The sequence below is a fragment of the Camponotus floridanus genome, unplaced genomic scaffold (genome assembly GCF_003227725.1).
Source record: "Camponotus floridanus strain SB8 unplaced genomic scaffold, Cflo_v7.5 scaffold18, whole genome shotgun sequence".
In the NCBI taxonomy this organism is placed as follows: domain Eukaryota; kingdom Metazoa; phylum Arthropoda; class Insecta; order Hymenoptera; family Formicidae; genus Camponotus; species Camponotus floridanus.
Window position 1 is genome coordinate 3,217,598 of NW_020229303.1, and position 19,917 is coordinate 3,237,514.

The following is a 19,917-nucleotide window of genomic DNA, read 5'->3' on the forward strand; positions in this document are numbered from 1 at the left end:
TATTTTATGTATATTTATGTAAAATTTTTAATTTTTTTTTCAAAGAATTTAAAAGTATTTTTAAATAAGACTTAATATTTCATATGCATTGTTACATATATGAAATATAAAATGAATAACAATATAAAATGAATCACGCATTCCGAAAATATATAAGCGAATAATTTTAAAAATGACGGATTAATAAAATTATAAATTGCTTACCTTATGATTATTCCGTCGTCATTCAATGCGAGTCTCTTCGAATTTCCTTCTTCTTCGTTCATCTTTTGCTGTTCCTTTGATTCCATTCACTTGACACTCACTCGCGAATAGACGATTAATTACTAATCACAAGAATATAACGATCATACGGCATCTTATTAATATAGCTTGCAATATTACTATACATATTTTATTTTATATGAAAAACGCGAGAATCACGAATATTTTGAGAAATAATTCAACTGATTGAAAATCTCACTCCGAAATCTTCCTACTCGAGTATCATTGAAAACGAATGACAAAGATCGTAATTATATTGTTGTAACTTACAATACATATAAATAATATATATTTAAACAATAATGCGATATATGCAAACGCTCAAAATCAAGGTTATGAACGATGGAAAATTATGTAAAATCATCAAGAAATAATATGACAGTGAAAGAATCTCCCACCATATTATTTTTACTCGAGTATGACTAAGCGAATGACAAAATCGCAATTAAGATTTTATAGCGCGTATGTCTGTATATATGTGTATATATATATTACATGTGTAAAATAATATGATATGTGCTAAAGAATTAAGTACGCTAGTCAAATTTAAATCACGAGCTCGATCGTGCCACTTGTATATTATGTATTGTCAATTAGAAAAAGAAATTGATAAAATAAAATTTAAATCGAGGAAACATTTAAAAGGCACGAGTAAAGACTTTTAAATCCATATTTAAAAAGGCACATTTCAAGAAATAATTGCCGTCCATTATACTATCGCAATTTATCAGAATACAGTCGGCATTTTATGTAGCGATATTAATCTCGCACGACGCGTACTTAATTTTATATTGCGATGGGAAAATCACAATTATACGAAGATGGGATCTCTTAGTAAATGCCATGTGATCGATAATTCAAGAGTACGCGAACACTGATATACGCCACGAGATGCTTCTTACTTATTCGAACTTCACCGTGTAAATGATATAATAACAGAATCACCACATGTAAACAGTAGCTCGCCGCCGCATTCCTGAAGTGTGACGTAGCGCTGACGTAGTGCTGACGTCACGCTTCAATGATACAGTCACCTTATTGTTATTGCGCGGTTCGGGTGAGTAGCAGCGTGAGCCGGTTCAGGCGTCGTATTATTTTCGGAAGTGATGGAAAATAGTAAAATGTATATTTTAATGAAAAATAGTAAAATAAAAAGTGTATTTATACATTATTTATTAACAGTAGAGATAATACGCGAATTGTGATTCCCATGATTGCCGGGTAAAGCGTGTAATCATTTTTGATTTCTTTGTCTCAATGTAAAATAAAATGAACGTAATATTAATATCGGGAGTGTTATGTAAAGTACCGTGAGATGGTCGTGTTTTGAAAAGTAATGTGCGCGATCGTAATTAATAGTGTTTTCGCGAGTGAGAGTGAAATCTAACCTGACACGGAAGAGAGCAACAAAGGAATAAGAGGAAAAGGAGAGACAACAACGGAGAAATAATGAAGTGAGTAATTTATAATTTTGTTAGTTTATTATAATTATTTGTAAAATTAATTGTTGATTTATTTTCGCGGTAGAGACTTATTTTGCATCATTGTATCATATAATTTAAATAAATTAATTTGATATACTGAAATAATAAATTAATAATAAATCAACACTTAATTATACATTCGAATCTGATTTCTTGTGATGGTAATGTCAGATTAATGTAGGTACAAATAAATCTCAGCGAAAAACTTTCAGCGCGTTTCACATCGTTTTTGCTGATTTATTGTACCTTTAAAGTTTTAAATAGGGAGAAATAGAGATAAATAGGCAGAACGAAAAAGAAAAGTTATTATTTCGCGAAAAACAAATTTTAGAAATTTCTTTAAAAAAATGTATCATTTCTATTCGAGAAATAGTATTATATATTAACGATTGCGCTCAGAAAATAATATGCCCAGGAAATTTACGTTGTAGGATATAATCATAATATCTTACACATTATCATGTATTTATATCATGTAATAACGATGTTGATATCCTTTGTAATCATCATTAAACGAAGATTATTATATGAACATCGAGTAATATCGCTGTCTTTCGGCCGACATTTTCTGGTTGATCAACGACGATATTATACGTACTAATCCCTTCGCACTTTTCTGCCAACGTTATTACATGGTTGATGGAGATTGGCAGAAACTGCAAAAGTCTCTTAAAATTACCTACCTTGGCGAGGTATTTCCGCTGTGCGCACTAACCCCGTTTTAAGATCACTTTCTTGACAGCTCGTGACACTTTTCAACTTTAACGATTTCACGACGACAGTTTCGGAATAAAATCGTACATTTTCATAATTTGTAATATCTCGTAAATTCGAACGGAAGGAATTTCTCGCTTGTTTCAACCTGCAAAAATCGATGGCTGGAGATAAAAAATATAGCATTTAACTCGTTGAAATATTTTCACGCGATACGCAATCATATATCCAATGAATCTGGGCCTTGAGCAGCGTTAGGCTGAGTAAAAACGAATGAGAGAATCAGCTGCTAATTACGCGAAATGCGATTACCACGAGATTAGCTCAACTGTGGCGAACCGCCGATACTTTCGTCGCCACTAATGAGCCTTTTTCCCCTTTTTCCATTTTCCCTCGACTCCTCGAATTTTTTCAACCAGAAGCAAAAGAAGACCGAGAAAAATGTCATCGCATCGCGTGTTTTCCTGGTCCTTTCACCTTCATTAAAAGATTACGTTCGAAAAACGTTTTCATGATTCCAAACAGTTTTATATTTTTTATTTCTTTAAATTTTCTTTATTTTTATTTTCTTTTGTCTTTTTGTAAAATTTAACTCATTTTAAATCACGTAATCGAGATCGATATTTTGTTTTTATTATATCTTTTATACATTTTATATATTTGTATAGCAATGTATATTCAGGATACAAATTTGGAACTTGTGTCTATCTTTTAAAATTATTGTAAGGGAAACATTAGAAGAAACGTGTTCTTAGGAAATGATAATACCTCAGATAATGCCTCATATAAAAGTTCTCTTCGCACTATTATATATTAGAGGTGCAATGATTAATGAACATCGCGTGTTATTAATTATTCGTCAGTTGCATGATAAGATGTTATTAGTGATGAAAAGGCAATAATGATGAAAATAAAATGAATCTAATAATGTATTTCATATGACTAATTATCTGTTCGAAAATGCGTTTGTAGCATTATCTTATTTTTTAGAAACAATTTGTGTTTCTTGATGTATGAGTTTATTATTTAGAGAAACTAAATATAAATATAATTAGAATAACTAGATGATTTTATTTATTAGTATATTTTTATTTAAAAAATTCTTTTTTTATCTTTATTTTTTATTAAATTTATTTTATTTTCAAATTTAATAACAAATATACTACAGAAAAGTGTGCTTAACACATTGTATATTATAAATAAGTATTTTTTTTCAAATTTAATTAATTTAATTAACTACTAATAGAGAAGTGGAATTTATTTTATTTCTATCTCATATTTCATTTAACATTTGTGATCTCTAATTGTATCGATTTGCCCTGTTCGATGTGTTTTCATTTAAACTTCATATTTCGATGAAAAAAATCTATAATTACATTATCATCCATTATTATCCATCTGTTTTTGTAAAACAGATATTAAAGATATTAAAGATGACATACATTCACGATGAAAAGATCAAAGGTAAAAATACTCTGCCGTAATATTCAACGATTAATGATTTTATAATTCGCACATACGTAGAAAGAGAGAGACAAAGAATAAAAACAGATAACATTGATTCTAACAATTTTATCAATTCAAAATTTGATAATTTTAAAGCACAATATTGCTTTATTGCGCCGATATTCATTATGCATTCCATGAATATATCTCGATATGTGAGATAGAATCTTATTTGCAGTATTTGGCAGTCATTCAAAGAATTCTCTTATGGAGTTTTGATAGAAAATGATTTTAACAGCATACTGACAAAATCTTCGACATGTTTTGAAAAAACTGAACTAATATTTTTTATTAGATCATTATCTTGCCTGATGAATTCTAATATTTATTCTAGGAAAAATTTTTTTTAATAATTCGATGCTAGAGGTATTGAAGTAGGCGAAAACAAACCAAAATGCGCAAGAGATGCCTGAGAAATGAAATTAAAAAATTTAACAAACGCGTTCTCGAGATGTTTGTCGCGGAAAGAGAATGTAAAGACAGAATATTAAAACTCAACAGTGAATTATTCCAATTGAATTCTTTTCGAGTCTATTATTCGTGATTTGACACAAAGCGAATGTGATTCAAAATTGCGGGAAAAAAGTGTATCTTAAGAAATACGCGAATCGTCACAACACATTCGAACTTTTCCATAATTCTCTCCCGGGTAAAGCTCCGGCCGAGTGTTTTAATCTCAGCCTCGGTCGGATTATAAGATGCACAATGACAACAGCGGGCGTTACAGGCCCGTACGAGCTACACGTAATCCTGTAACACTCCTGCAACCCACGTAATCCTGTACCGCGTCTCATACCTGCGGTCTCGAGATAAGAAGAAATCAGCGTCGATATTGCTCTGGCATCACGTATCTCCGCACTGAGAAAAAAATTTGATTGCATTAATTAGAAATGTTAAATTCAATTAATATGTCTATTGGAAAATGAACGAATCAGAATTCCTTTAGGAATTATAAGATGAGTATGATTAATTTCTTCCTGTTAAATTTACCAAATTTTCTTGGTATAATATTAAATTAAAAAAAAGTTTCATCACTGTGTCCATGTTTAATTAATATAATAAGAAGTTTTAGAGATCCAACTAGAAAATACTAAGCAAATCCTTGCAGTAAAATCTATTAAACGTTCTAATTATAAAAAATCAAGACTTATCATGATAACTAGATATTCTGCTTGGTTTAACCAAAATGCCTTCTATCACATACGTATCTTATAATTAGTACAATCAATTTTTCTCAGAGCATCAAAGCGAAAAGTTTCCGTCCTTTCGCCAAGAAGAAAAAAAAAGAAAGGGTCACGAGTAACTATGTCGCTGCGAAATGTTTCTCTCGATATATTTCGATCACTCTTGATAACAAAATTACGCTATACAGGATTTCATGAGGAGCAATGTTAAATCGATTCTACTAGGAATGCGGGTCAGCTTTTCTCTTAACAAACGATGGTTCTTTCTTCCGAGATCATCGGAATTCTTAAAACTATAATAGCAAAATAGTTTAGTAAATTGAAACTTGCAGATAAACTTTCAAATTTTGAACTTTTTGAGACATGATAATTTATAATACGTACATATACATACCAAGCATACGCGTATTTATCTTTCTTTATGAGAGGACAAATTAATAAAATTCTTTTAAATTTCTTTTATATTATAAAGATTTTTTATATTTTGAAGCTGAAAAAAATATATATTTTGGGTCGAGGAAAATGAAATGTTAAAAACGATGAAATATTAAGAAATCATGTACGTTTTAAAGTGCTTTCGGAAATGTTTTAATTTGAATTTATTTTTTTGATTGAATCTCTTTTGATCTTTTATTAGGAAGATTAATGAGAAAAGTAAAGAAATTTGTTAAAAATGATTAAAATGATTCAAAATGATTAATCAAAAAATGTAAAACGTATAAAGATTTTTGAGATTGCGTCGTTTCTGTTATGCAAAGTAATTATGAAGAGTGTGAATAAATTCTCTCTTGTAGATGCAAGAGCAAAAAAGAACAAACAACGTCATAAGCATTATCCGGGGATTTGTTGAATCTTCGCGGTTTTGCTCTAAGCTGTGCGGAAGAGCATGGCTTTTTAATTTTTTTTCTTTTTCATTACGGTATATTAATCATAAGAAACGTCGACAAGATTTCGTTTTTACGCGAATAATATTAATGACTAAACAAACTATGCTTGTCTGTAATACATACATCTATTTAATTTAATCGATAATATGTGCAAATAGAAATATAATTAATGAGATTAATCCCTCTCTCTCTTTCTCTTTCAGTGTAACTTTAAATAAATTAAGAAAGTTAATATTTATAATAATCTTTTTAATATAAAATTATTATTTTACTTATTTATTAAATAATTTACTAATAATTAATAAAAAAATATTAACTTTCTCAATGATAGTTTAATATATACTAATAATATGGAATTAGTTATAAATGAATGCGTGCATGCACACACATACATATACACGCACATAAAGATATAAATTAATATTTTAATATTTTAATGACATTAAAATATTAAACAAGTTTTATATATATATATATATATATATATATATATATATATATATAAGTGTGTGTGTGTGTGTGTGTATAGAATTTAATATTAATGTTATTAAAATATTAATAAAAACAAATAACTAACTTATTTTATAAGTAAAATATTCTATATTTTTATTAAAATAGTGTAATCTGTTTTATCTTTAAAATTATAATAAAGACAGGTATTTTTATTCTAACGTACGTTAAAAAATGTACACTCTCAGCTTAATTATTATGTGATCACATTATACATAGCGATGAGAATTATCGGACAAGTCCGATGATGAATTATTTAATTACATTGTACGATCGATCAACCCTTTTCATTACCAGTGGCACCGCGTGTGTGGTTTAATAGTATGTTAGAAAGTAAAATGGATTGCGCGCCATATGTGTGATGCGATCGTACTTTGTGTCGTAAATCTTCTCCATATGCTAATCGCTGCGAGAAATTTCATAAAATTCTTAATGAATCACATTTTCATCAGCTGTTTGCCGTCACGCGAGACAGTTTCTCATTTTTCTTCTATCTTGTTATTCATCTACGTAAAAGGGCTACAATTTCATTAAAATTTTTACTATTGCGACAGGATATCATCAAACAAATTTTGTGCTGTGCAGAAACAAAAAATGTAAGAACAACAATTTGTAAAGACAAATCTTGATTAAAGAATATAATAGAATATTAGATTATTTTATTAAAAAGGTAAATTCTTTTATATGCAATTGGTTGCCTGAGTTAAAAATTTTAAACTTTTTCTTTTTGTTTGTTTCTTTAAATGAAAAAATAGCATCTTTTAAAACTTATTTCGAGTATCCACGAATTAGAATTTTAATCACGCCAGAAGCGTTTCGCAGTATGACTTGTTTTTGCACATCAGGCATAATCAGAGGAAAAGATATCACATCATCGTGTTTTCTAATTCGAATTTCTAATTCGAAATTCTAATTTTCACGTCTCTGCCTTCATCAGCAGCCATCTTCCTGCGATGCTAAAAGTCGCTCATGAAAATAAAAGAGAATGTTCGTCTCGAAGAAAAGTAAGATAATATTGAGTAGGGAAGTTTTTCTCTCATTTGATATATGAACGTCTCTTAAAATAACATCGCGTGATGTCCCTTTTCAATTCGTTACGATATTGCAAGTAGTAAAGCATATTGCAAATCGTGTTTGAAAATTTTATAAAAGTGCAAAAATTTAATCTATAATGTTTAATTAAATTATTTATATATATTTTGAATTAAAAAGATATCTAATATGAAACTTTCTTTATGTAATGAGACAAAGAAATCATGATTAAAATGTAATTAAACAATAAAGTAAAATATAAAAATTATATATAAATATATAAAATTATATATAAATATATAAAATCGCAAAGAATTTTTTAAATATCGAAATTTATATACATATACACATGTCATGTGGGAGACAAAATATCAAATGATGAATGTTAGTCTTATATTATATTACGAGTCTTATATTATATTACGAGCACAATATGCAACATTATCGGACATATGTGTATATGATATACGCGAATTCTTTTTTTACAATAAGCGCTTCATGAAACACATCATGGACGTCGAGTATGACCGTCGACGAAACTTTTCTCGTTCACATCAGTGTTCCGAGCAAATTGCGCGCATCTACTTGCGCTGCGAAACCACATGGCTTGGAAGATACTGAAATTTAACGACGATCATAACTACTTTTTATGAACCACACGTGCTGTAATCGAGTCAGATCTTTGCTTTCATTTTCTGCAGAAGGATTCATTTCTCACTTTTCTATTTCGTTCTCTAATCAATCAAGTTATTGTAAATCAAATAGTTAAATAAATATTTTTATTTTTCACAATCCCATCCGAATTTTACGGAATCCAAGAAACATGTTTTTTTAGTAAAAACATTAATGATATCGTCGGTGAATGGGATATATCGATACTTAATCATGTTCTAAATTCTTAGGAGAGAAATTTCAGCTTTCTAGCATTCATAATTAAAAAATATTAAATATTACGTTCTCTTCCTTTATTTAAATTTATCGGTTTCGAGCGTAATTTTAAACACGGTTATTTATATAGAATCTGCAGGAATATATGCGTTTAAAATATTCACAGACATCCTCCATAGATGCGAGCATATATTTCTCGTGCAAAAAGCTGTCGCGCAGCTTGTAATTTCGCGGAAATTATGCTTACGCTGTGCGTAACTGTGCAAAATTTCGCGTACTGTCCGTTATTACGACGCGACGTCGCTGCAATGTAATAAACTTGACCGGTAATAACGTATCTTAATAATGTATTTCACCGCAACAAAATCCCGCGCTCGACGCCCGGTGCATGATTTAGCGCGTTCGGACCGCGCGGCCTCTCGATCCGCTCGTTTCCGCCGGATTCTGCGGAGAATGGCTTGTGAGTTTCCGTCACGATTAATCTCCCCGATGGTCGCCTAGAATTAATCCGGGAAATTAGTATTCCCGTAAGTAACTGCAGTTACACGATGAAGCGTAGCTATCGATTTAGCCTAGATCGACTCACATGTCACGAGTACACATCATTTATATGTAATGCTCGCAATTAAATCCGATTTTCCTAGAGAAGGACAAAAAATTCGCTTTATCTAATTAACGAGACTTTCATCTTTGTTTTTTTCACGTGTCATTTTCCGTTTTAAATTAATTTCCACACAGGAAAAAAGGACATTCTTATTTTGAAAATATATTTAGTTTTAATATGGAAATCTTGAAATTAGAGATTATATTGCGTTAATTAAGAAGAAATATAATTGCTTGCTTGAATGAAGCCATTTTATATAGTTTCAATCAAGAAAAATATATTCTTATAATTTAAGATTTATTTTTCTCGAATGGAAAAGAAACCGTTAGATAGAAAATAACATTTTAAATCAAAGATTATAATTTTCTTAAAGTAGAATTAAATAATTACATCTTAAAGTAGAATTAAATAATTACATATTCTTAAAGTAGATATATCTAAAAGTAGTTATATCTTAAAGTAGTTATATCTTAAAGTAAAATTAAATAATTACATATTCTTGAGGTGACATTTACAATATTGAAATAAGACTATAATTATTATTGTTGAAATTTGAAATTATTAAATTCTTCTAAGAAGATTAAAAATTGTTGCGTATATACGAAACAATGAACGCGTGTTAGTTTAAGTAAATAAATTTTGATTTGACGCTTATTTTTTTTCTCTGCGTGAAAATATAACCACGCTTATTAGTACGTGTAAAAAACAAGTTTGTATCGTATGAAAAATTCGCTTCGTGAATTATCGTATATCGACATTGCGCAGACGATGTATTCATCTTGGAACCTCTCGCGCATTCTATGCATAGAAAATCCGACCTTCCGGTTGCGCAGCTGCGTTCAACGTAACAAAGTTATTGGACGAGGGATGTCTTTGCGAGAGGACTGTGTCGGTTCCTTTTGTAAGAAATGTTTTCTTCCTTTCTTTCTCTCTCTCGTTTCATTTCTCTTTATCGTTCGTCCTCGAAAGCCTGCTCCACATTGACCCTTCTCAATTTCGTGACGGCAATCTTTCCTATACGTCCAATAGCCTTAGAAGAAAAGAGAAAAGTGTGCGTCTTCCAGCAGACTCGTCTCCACGAACGAGTTCGCGAGCGTGATTCCCCGGTCGTATTTCCGCGGTTATCTTCCTGGCCAGCAGCCAATTCTGCCGATTTTCCCGTGTTGCGGAATGGCCAGTTAAGGAGATCATCGCTGGTTGGAATCGAGTTCTCGGCCGAATGGCTGCTGCCACGATCACTTTTCAATAAGTTTTCGTGCGAAAAATCACTAGCTCGAGCGACTATCCGACTGTGTCTTCTTGAGAAATATCTAATTTCACGCGTGAATATTTGAAAAAAATCTATAAGTTATTCAAATTTTTTCCAAAAATTATTATCTACTTTCGAATTCGAAGTGGCAGTGATTAAAGTTGTATATGCGTCTCGAATTCGTGTATTTGTTCCTCACTATAGACTCGGCAGTAGTTAGGAATTCTAGAAATCAGACGTAAGAAATGTTGAAAGGCCGTCGACGAGAAATCTCGTAGCCTTTTCAACCTCGTAATTACGTCATTGACCTCGCCATTCACCCTCAAATGTCAAAGGAAAGCGAAAAGGGAAAAAAAAGTGAGAATGGAAAGAAAGAAACCGTATAAAAAGCTGGAAGCTCTTGCACGCGTAATGGACGGTCATTTTCTTCTAGATTTGCGGGGTTTTGTACGCAAAGTGTTCCAATTATTAGGAAACTTAATTAGACGAATCGATAAAGAGAGATATTAAAAATTCATTTTAAATTCGTTTATAAAGCATAAGGAATTATTAACGTAATGTAATATTTGTTTTATTTATCAATTTATTCTTAATCGTATTAATTTTTTATTATCTTGATGCACCTCGTGTTGCCCTTTTGATCTTTTTTTTTTGGAGATGGAGGAGACAGGAGATTATACACCCAACTATATTAAGCCGGTACGGGAAAACACAGGAGAGTTACGGTTCTGAACTTTCGGAGTTTCGTAACGAATGTTGTTTAGTAGACAAAATTTCAAGCTCGTCTCTACACATATGTTCCTAATTGCTAGGAAAACAATCGGTCGTTAGAACGTCGTTCTAGGTTGTTTGTGAAAAAGTTCTCAGGAGTGGTACGGCTTCCGAACTTTCTGACATATTGCGAGGGAACGGAACTTCTCTCGCTTATCCACATTTTCATGCGCGGATATATTCCATATAATGATGATCCCTTCGCTTAAGTGTCCATTCCGCGGCGTACGGAGGCAGTAAAAATCTTGGGATGTAAGCCACATGGAAACCACATAGAGAGAACTGGCTCTCCGCCTAAACTTCGCCCAACTCGTTTTATTTTGGGTTCAGCATAAGTATAATAGTAGTGCTTGAATAGGAAATAAGAAAATAGACTTCTTGGAAAGTCTTAGAGTCCACTCGCATCATGATTGAATAAAATTTCCGAAAAGTCAGTTCTTCCCTATATGAATATTATCATATTACATATTGTTTACTAAATTTTATTATTGAAAAATTTTTTGTATTAGCAATAATTTAGTTCATTATGTTTATATTAATCCTGAATGTAAGATTCAAATATGTATCACAGATTTTCGTAAATATGTACGACATTCTCCGGAAACATATCAGACATATCTTTAATCACGAAAAAATCATTAAATCTGAAAGAAAAAACGAGAGCTGGAAGAAAGAGAGAGGGGAAAGAGATTTATGTTAAATATTCGACGGTTACTTTGCCAGCGATCCATTCGAAGGAAAAAAATCAGATCTAGGAATCGATCTCTTTTTAACTGCCAATTTCGCGGTGCGGAACAGTATGAAGAACGGCGTGCAGTAGTTTGTAAAAAGAGTAAAGTAGTTGAAACCCGCATAGGGAGAATCGGCAGGGTAGTCTGCAAATACGGCGTGGATCAGACGATCGTAAAATGTGCTTGCGCAGATATGCGAAGTCTTTTGCCGTTAGAACTACAGCTGACGAGCGGTTGATCCGCGAGATTGCAAAAAACTCAGTACTACTCGTGAGCTTTTATTATTCCGGAAATAAAAAAAAGAGGCAAAAAAAGGGAGAAAATAAACAAGCGAGCAGTTATTATATTTTATGACGATCTAGAATATATAAAATTCTTTCCAATCGAACTCGATTAAGGAAGCAACGAAACAAAATAATAAGATAGAAAGACAATGGAAGAACATCTCTTTTATAAATGTTCTCTTAAATAAACTGTCGAAAATTATTAATCTGCGTATCATAACTTTCGTTTTAATCTGTGGATGGTTTTCTAAAAAAAATTTAATAAATCATGTTATATCAAGTATAAAGTTTTTTAATGAGAATGAAAGAAAGATTTTGTCAGAAGGAAAGAGGAAAATGCTGTTGCGCGCACACGTTTCGCTTCTTGTGCCATTTCCGCGTCAGGTACGATACGGATATCGTCATTCTTACGACTTCTTCGAAATATCAGGGACTGTTGATGACTGGACATTTCGCGTTATTGAGAACAAGCAAAAAGGGTCAGTTTGCCCTCATTTTAAGGAAACGGGTCGCGCAATGACCATCCTACTAGACCATTTCAGGATACTCGATAGTCTTCTCAAGTTTCAAGTACGATTCGCACGGGAGGCATAATAGTTATACGGTGTCGTCGAGACTTTGATTGTATTCGTCTCAAAAGCTTTCCAAACGAGTGTATTCTACCAAGATACACTAACGATATCATATTTTCCAATCACGAATAAACGTAGAATCTTTACATTAAAATAAATGTTTATTTTTAAATAAATATAATTATATAAAGATTTAATTTATCTATCGAATTTACAAATACTGAGCTGATTCCATTTTTCATCGTAACTTCTTAACTCGAAATTCATCTGTCCTCAAGAAAATTAATTATTTAACAAGATAAAAAAATTAAAAAAATCTCTAAAATAAATTTAAAAAATAATATTTATTAAAATATCTATTGAAATATCTAAAATATTGATAGCTTTGATTAAATTAATTTTTGATGGATTTTGAAAATCAATCTCTGGGCCACATTTATTGCGTTATAATTGCGATTATAATCTCGGATTCGGAAAGTTCTATATATTAGCGTACTCGTAACAGAGAGCCATTCTCTAAGAAAGTCCCCCTCGGCTACGAAGAAGCTGGCAATGATCTTCTTAACTGGCTATTCGATGGCGTGAAAAGGGCAAATGGAATTCGAACGAGGCACGGTAATAGCTCGTAATTCGCACGAATACGAAGATGAAAACGGCACGAAAGCATTTCGATCTGATTAAACCCCATAAAAGAGACGCTCCACCTTCTCGTTCTTTAAATTTCGTCCCACTAAATTAGTGTGAATATTTTAGATTTATGGACTTTAGAAATATTGTTGTATTCTCAAGTCATTCGATTAATATGAATTTTTAGTAACATAAATTTCTTGATGTTAATATCAATGTAATCTATAAATTTATCATTGAAAAATATGTCTTACACCTTATCACCGAGTTTTTAGATTGTTTAAGTTTTAAGATCGCTATACAGATCCTAATTATTGAAGATCCTAATTATTGGGATATTCGTATAATATTTTTTTTAATAAGATATTTGAATGTCATATATAATAGTCCCATTGTGCATTCGTCGTTTTATCTCAAATCCTTCCTACTTGATATTATTAGCTCTTTGAATACCTACATTTTCCTAAGATTATGATATTCGATAATTTTCGAGATCATCCAGTATGCTGTAGTATTGTTGACTCCTTACGTATCCTCGAGATATTGCATTCTTGACTTATCGATTCTCTGAAATGCATATTCAAAGCTCTCAATCCTTCCTGCCTAACGATATAATCGTGCGTCTAGAATGTAATTAATATTAATATTGCTATGAATATATTCAAATAATATAATATTTAAGCAGCTTGCTCAAACGGTTTACCGTTTATGGAATATTTGTGTGAGAATATCGTGAGATTGAAAGAATTATCGTTCTGGATTCTTCTTCGATACTTTAACCCGGTTGGCCTCGGGCGCCAAAACGGGCGAGAAAATATAAAGCCAACCCCTATATGTGAGTGTTTCACTGCGCTCGACCATGGGTCAACATTGTTTTCGGAAGATTGAGAAGGGTCAGCGATGTTTGTACAGAAAGACGAGAGAATGTCCTTCTCCCTTCTCGCTAAAGAATGCGAAATGGAATTTCAGATGCGGGGTTGTTGTTAATAACGATCTGGAATAATGCATAGTGCATTAAATTTCCATGATTGAGAATCTATTATTTGTTATCGCCACAAATTGAGAAAATTTGTCATCGTTTATACATCTTTTCAGGAAGTTGATGTGTCGTTATCTAACATGCAATTGTATTAATTGTTAGATGATAGAAATTTTACATGAATATTACAAGCATTATATTAATACGTATGATATTTCGATTATTTTTTTAATAATATTTCTAATAATTTTTTGTAATATATTCGGGCGAATATTGATACATATTTTATATCTAATTATTTAACAATTAATAATTTATAATATTTACTGATATTATTTATTTAAATTTTTTGTATGTTCGTTGAAAATATCTAATGGTTAAAACAGATAAATTTGTTGGAATATTTTCGACCGGGAAGTGAGGCAGGATTCTTAAGAATGGCTATAGTCAAGTGAAGAGCTAATAAAACAGTAGACACTTATCCTGATTGAAATATCAGCCAATTCCCTTCCTATGTTCCGATCCATCGATTCTCCATCGAGAAAATCAACCTTAAAGGATAGAGGTATTCTAAGCGTAGAATAGCTATATCTTTCAAGGATATCAGCCGCTTAAATGAAACAATGTTTCTCAAATTGTTATTCTTTAATTCATATATTCAATCTCTCAATTATTGTTATAAGTTCTCATGATTTAATATTCTTGAAATTGTCAAACTCCTAAATTAATTCTTCACATTAATAATTAATTTCTACTGCATCGTTTAATCTTTCTGGGTGAAAATCCATTTCAAGAGTTAAAATACTTTATAAAATGCACTTCAAGCTATAAAATAATTTTGTAATTTTTATCAATATTAAAAAGTTTTTCTTTTTTTAAAAAAAATTATTGCCGATCAAAGATTATGCTTCTTGAGTATTGCCGATTGGTTTGCATGTCGAGGGTAAACAATTTACAAACCAGAAAACGATCGCGCCATGTAGAACGGCCAACGATAAGATCGGGAAACTATCGATGCTTACTACATTCAACCCGAGAGATACGCGAGAAACGAAATGGATATAAACTCGAGAGCGAAATTTAAGCGCGATGTAATCCATTTTTTGTCATCGTTGTGAAACGCTGGTACAACTTGTCAAGAGCGTATTCTTTTTTTCCGAATTATGACCCGTGAAATACGTACACTCGTGTGACTCGTAAATCTGCCGGGTAGTGCAAGAAGAGTGAAAAAGAAGGACTGAGAAAAATCTGTGGCGAGAGAGAGAAAAATGACGAAGCACGCGGACATCGGTGACGTCCCTCGAAAGTTTCCCTTTCGCTCGGCGATCCCTTTGAAGGGTGCAATGTGGAGAGAATTGCAACCGGGGAGAAACTCGACACGAAGAGACGTGTCACGTAAAGTTTGAAAATGCATATTAAATACGTTAACTTCGATCATTCGGTGCGAGTCGAAAATGTCAAGCATACCTTTGAATGAATGAATGATCAATGAATTTTATTTCCAACATAAAAAACTCGGAAATTGCAAGGATACTTGTAAATATAAGCATTTCGGAAAGATTCAACAATTAATAATTTAAGAGATTTCTAAAAAGATGAAGAGTTAAAAGGATCTGGAAATTCAAGAATTTAATCAAAGATTTATGATTTTTGAAAATTTAACGCAGTGAAATAATTCTCGTAAGCCAGGACTCTGTCGCGATTTAATCTAATTTCAATAAACACTTAAATGTGATAAAATCTAAGCAGTGATGAAATCCTGCAGTGATGAGCTCCTTTCATCGAAAAGAGAAACTTATTACAATAGCGATGGGAAGTAATACTCCGAAAGGGTTGAACTACTCGATGACAATCTCCCTGAGATGCGTGCGCGGCGAAAGGAACTAAAGGAATCTTCGTTCGTCCTTTCGAACTCAGGGTGAACGGGGCGCCGCAAGATGGAAAAACTTAGATTACTGCATTTATCTTCACCTCGTGGCTCACGTCTCCTCCCCTTCGCTTTTCTTCTCACGCTTCTCTTTCGTATTCGGTACGCGTTCCCGTTTTCGGATCGCACTCGACGACGTACATTCGACTACCTTGCAAGTTCTTCAAGCTATCAACTGGTCGATTCAGCGGACTCGGATTTCGTCGCCAAGGATTTCGAGGACACGATGTGTATGCGGAAACGGAGAGTCGTCCCTGGAAAGAGGAATCTGCATGCGACAGCTTAAAGAACGGTTAAACTGACATTTTTGTCAAAAACTGGTCCTTTGCGCGAAACATTTAAGCAACAAGTGTCACGTTTTTGCCGCGATATCAATTCGCATAACATTTTAACGCATTTCTCTTTGAATATTTACGAGTCCAACATCCTTTTTTCTTAAAAAAAATAAAAACGAAGAATAAAATAATCAAGAAAGACTACAATTGCTTTATAAATCGACTGCATTGTCGTCAAAATATGTGTCACTGTATTTTTGCAGCACTTTTTTTTTAATTAATTAAAAATTTAAAAATTTAAAAATTTGTTTTGTATTAATAATTCTGCTATTATTGACTATTATATATTATTATGTATACTGTGTAAAATATACATTTTTTTTTATTTTTAAAACAGGTTTTTAGAATGAGCAAATATAATTAATTTGTTTAATTTATGTAATTGACGACAGTAAAGAAGCTTTGTCATTTTTCGACTATTAACTCCGGATATATGCGCTTATGTCTCGCGGGACAACCTCAGACATAAATATAATCTCATATAACGATCTCATCGTGTAAAAGCACTTAGGACTCTATAATTTTTCTTTCGTGTGACGTTAGATTCGACATTATCGTGATAATTTTTCGCGCAGAGATGTATATGAAGCATTTTGCAACTTCTTTCTCTCTCACTTTTTAATTTTCCGACGAATCTTTCGCGGTGAAAAATGGAACGTATTCGTCAACATTCATTTCTGCGGCCGGTGTAAATTTACCGCAGCCGGTGCAGGACGTTCAGAGACGTGCTCGGTGTAAAAAAAAAAAAGAGGAAAAAAACTCATTGTAAACCTCGACGCGGAAAAGTTCGCCAACGCGACGCTAATCGGTGACGCGTAGCGAATATTTTCAACGCGACCTGCTGCTGTTGTTGTTGCCGCTGCTGTCGCGTTTATTGTTAAAATGTAAACGACTGCCGGTGCACATTCGATATAATCGCGTTTCGCCGCGAAAAACGACAGCATTTACGTACTTACTCGCGTAAACCGCGATCTTATTTATCGCCCTCGAAAGAGAAGAAACTGTCACGTGCATCGATAAAACTCGAGTGCACGCAGTAAGACTGCGAGGGAAATTGTCGCGTCGCGCGCTATAAAAATAACGGACAAAAGGATTCTCTCGAGGAAAACACTCGACTTGGATTTTCCGCGTCGTCGCCGACTTCCGTTCTTGTCGCTCTCCGTTAAATCTCGTCGGCTGCAATCTCGCTGACGAACGATCCGTTACGATCTGCGTCCATCCTATCGAAGGAAATTCAATTTTTAACGATCGCGCGTGGACGTGAGCTTTTTACATCTCTGATATGTTCTAAGATCTTTGAAAAAATTTAATTTTGAAAATTTTTGGATTATTCAGACGCAGTGTTATAATATTTTAGAGATCAATTCTAAAAGCTATAATCATCCATTTAAATTTCACAAAAATGTCATACATAAAAATAATTTCATTGTCGTCGATTTCTTAAAAAAAAAAAATCACTGTAGTAAAATATCATAAATCGCAAATTTTCCGAGTGATGACTTTGAATAATAATCAGCTTAATCTTGACAATCTTAGTCTCGGTATCTTGATAACTAATTAAAAATCTCTTCTTGTCTTGAATTTCGAGACAAAAGATAAGACCGGTCTTAGTATCTCGTGCAACCCCGTATTAAAGACATTAATCCGATTTCCTGATTTCCACAATACGAACTTATCGTTAAAGCAGCCGGATGCACTTTATTTGAGCGCGGGTTATACCGAGCGCAATTTACCTTGGAGTCCGTGCAATATTTCGAGAAGATTTGATGCAGTAACAGTAAGTTGGCTAACGCCATTTCGGATTTCGGAGACGCTCGGCGGAAACTTAGTGCTGGTAATGAAGCTTCGTGGATCCCGCGAGAGTTCCCTAAAGCCTGACCAAGACGTATTAATGCGAGGGAACTTCGACTTTAACCTGAACGCTGTATCCGCCACTTGAGTATAGTAGCGCGGATCAAGTCAACTTACACCGATCCGCAATTACTATAAGTAATACATTGGCAAACACGTAAACTTGTCGATGAAAAGATTCGATGACGCACAAGACTACGATCCGTAGACTTAAAATAAAAAGGGAGATTATTCACTCAGGGAAAATATTCTCTCAGCAAAGTAGGGAATATTTTGCCGCATATTTTGCAGTAAGCTGTTTTTAAGAATTAGAACTCCTTTGTGCACAGAAAGTAGCTTTTATAATTTTGTAAATGAAATGCGAGAGAAATAACGTTTCACGAATAACATCAAATAAGAATAATGTGAAGGGGAATAAAACATGAGAACGAATGGAAACGTAGAGTAATAATTTTTTCAAAAGAGAACGCGTGGAGAATTTTCATCTCTGAAAATGTCAAAACTAAATGTCGCAAATAAAGTTTGATGTCGGGAAAGACAGAGAAAGAGGAAGCTTTCAAATGGGAAATGATGGATCACCAGTCGTGCGAACAGCAATTTGAAGTTTGTCACCTTCCTTTGTCAGACCGACGATATTTACGATATATAAGTTATAGATAAGTCATACATCGAATTCATATATTTAAATAGTATATCTATTGTATTAGTACACCTTCCTGTCACTCTAAAAAATTATCTAATAAATATTATACCAAACGAAATGATCGCTATTACGTTATTATAAATTATATCGCACAAGTTAGCTGCTTCCTGGGATATTCGCTAATATTCTTTTTCACGATATTTACGGATATAGTTCGGAAGCAACAGAGAGAGAGGGAAAGCCGACAGGTTGCGTGAAGGTACCGTCGCGAGAAGAACACCTTGGTGAACCGGAAGCTTACGGGCGAGAACCGACCGTAAAAAAGCGATGCGCGATTTTACGAGCACTTACGTGTTAAGCGCTATTTCGCGTATATGAAACGTGGTTTAAGGAGATACGTTGCCGACATCGCATCTCGACATCGCGCAAAATTGTAAACGAAAGAAGCGACCGAGTCTCCGACCCGACTTTTATACCTAAATACCTGGCATCGATCGTGACGATTTTAGAGCGTGTGTAAAAAATATAATAACAGTCTGGGAGATAAGGGGGTGGCTGGATAACAGAAAAGGGTAGAAGCGATGAAAGTGAAGATTCACACACATATGAGGATCTAAACTTTTCAAGATATATTCGGAATTGCCTCGAGATTCGAAGATATGTCCGAAGATAAAGACTAAATTTGCAAAATACAAATAAATAAATACAAAATCAGCACACCAGAAAATTGAGATATTCTAAAGTATCCTTTATGCAATTAAAATAATTCATATTATATGTAATATGTATTTGATTGAAAGGAAAGCGGGAAAAATAAAGGTCAAGTAAAAACAGAAGAACACGAAAAACGTAGAATTTCTTGCGGTTGCCTAACG

The 19,917-nt window shown here is 32.9% G+C and overlaps 1 protein-coding gene across 1 annotated transcript in view; it reads left to right on the forward strand.

The window, feature by feature from the left end:
* Positions 1–1,324: 1,324 nt before the first annotated feature.
* LOC105250960 (centromere protein I) overlaps positions 1,325–19,917 on the forward strand; it is a 156,209-nt gene continuing 137,616 nt past the window's right edge. Inside the window, exon 1 of the mRNA XM_025407534.1 lies at positions 1,325–1,718. Coding sequence (XP_025263319.1) covers positions 1,714–1,718 — 5 coding nt within the window. The 5' untranslated portion in view covers positions 1,325–1,713. The remainder of the gene's footprint in view (positions 1,719–19,917) is intronic.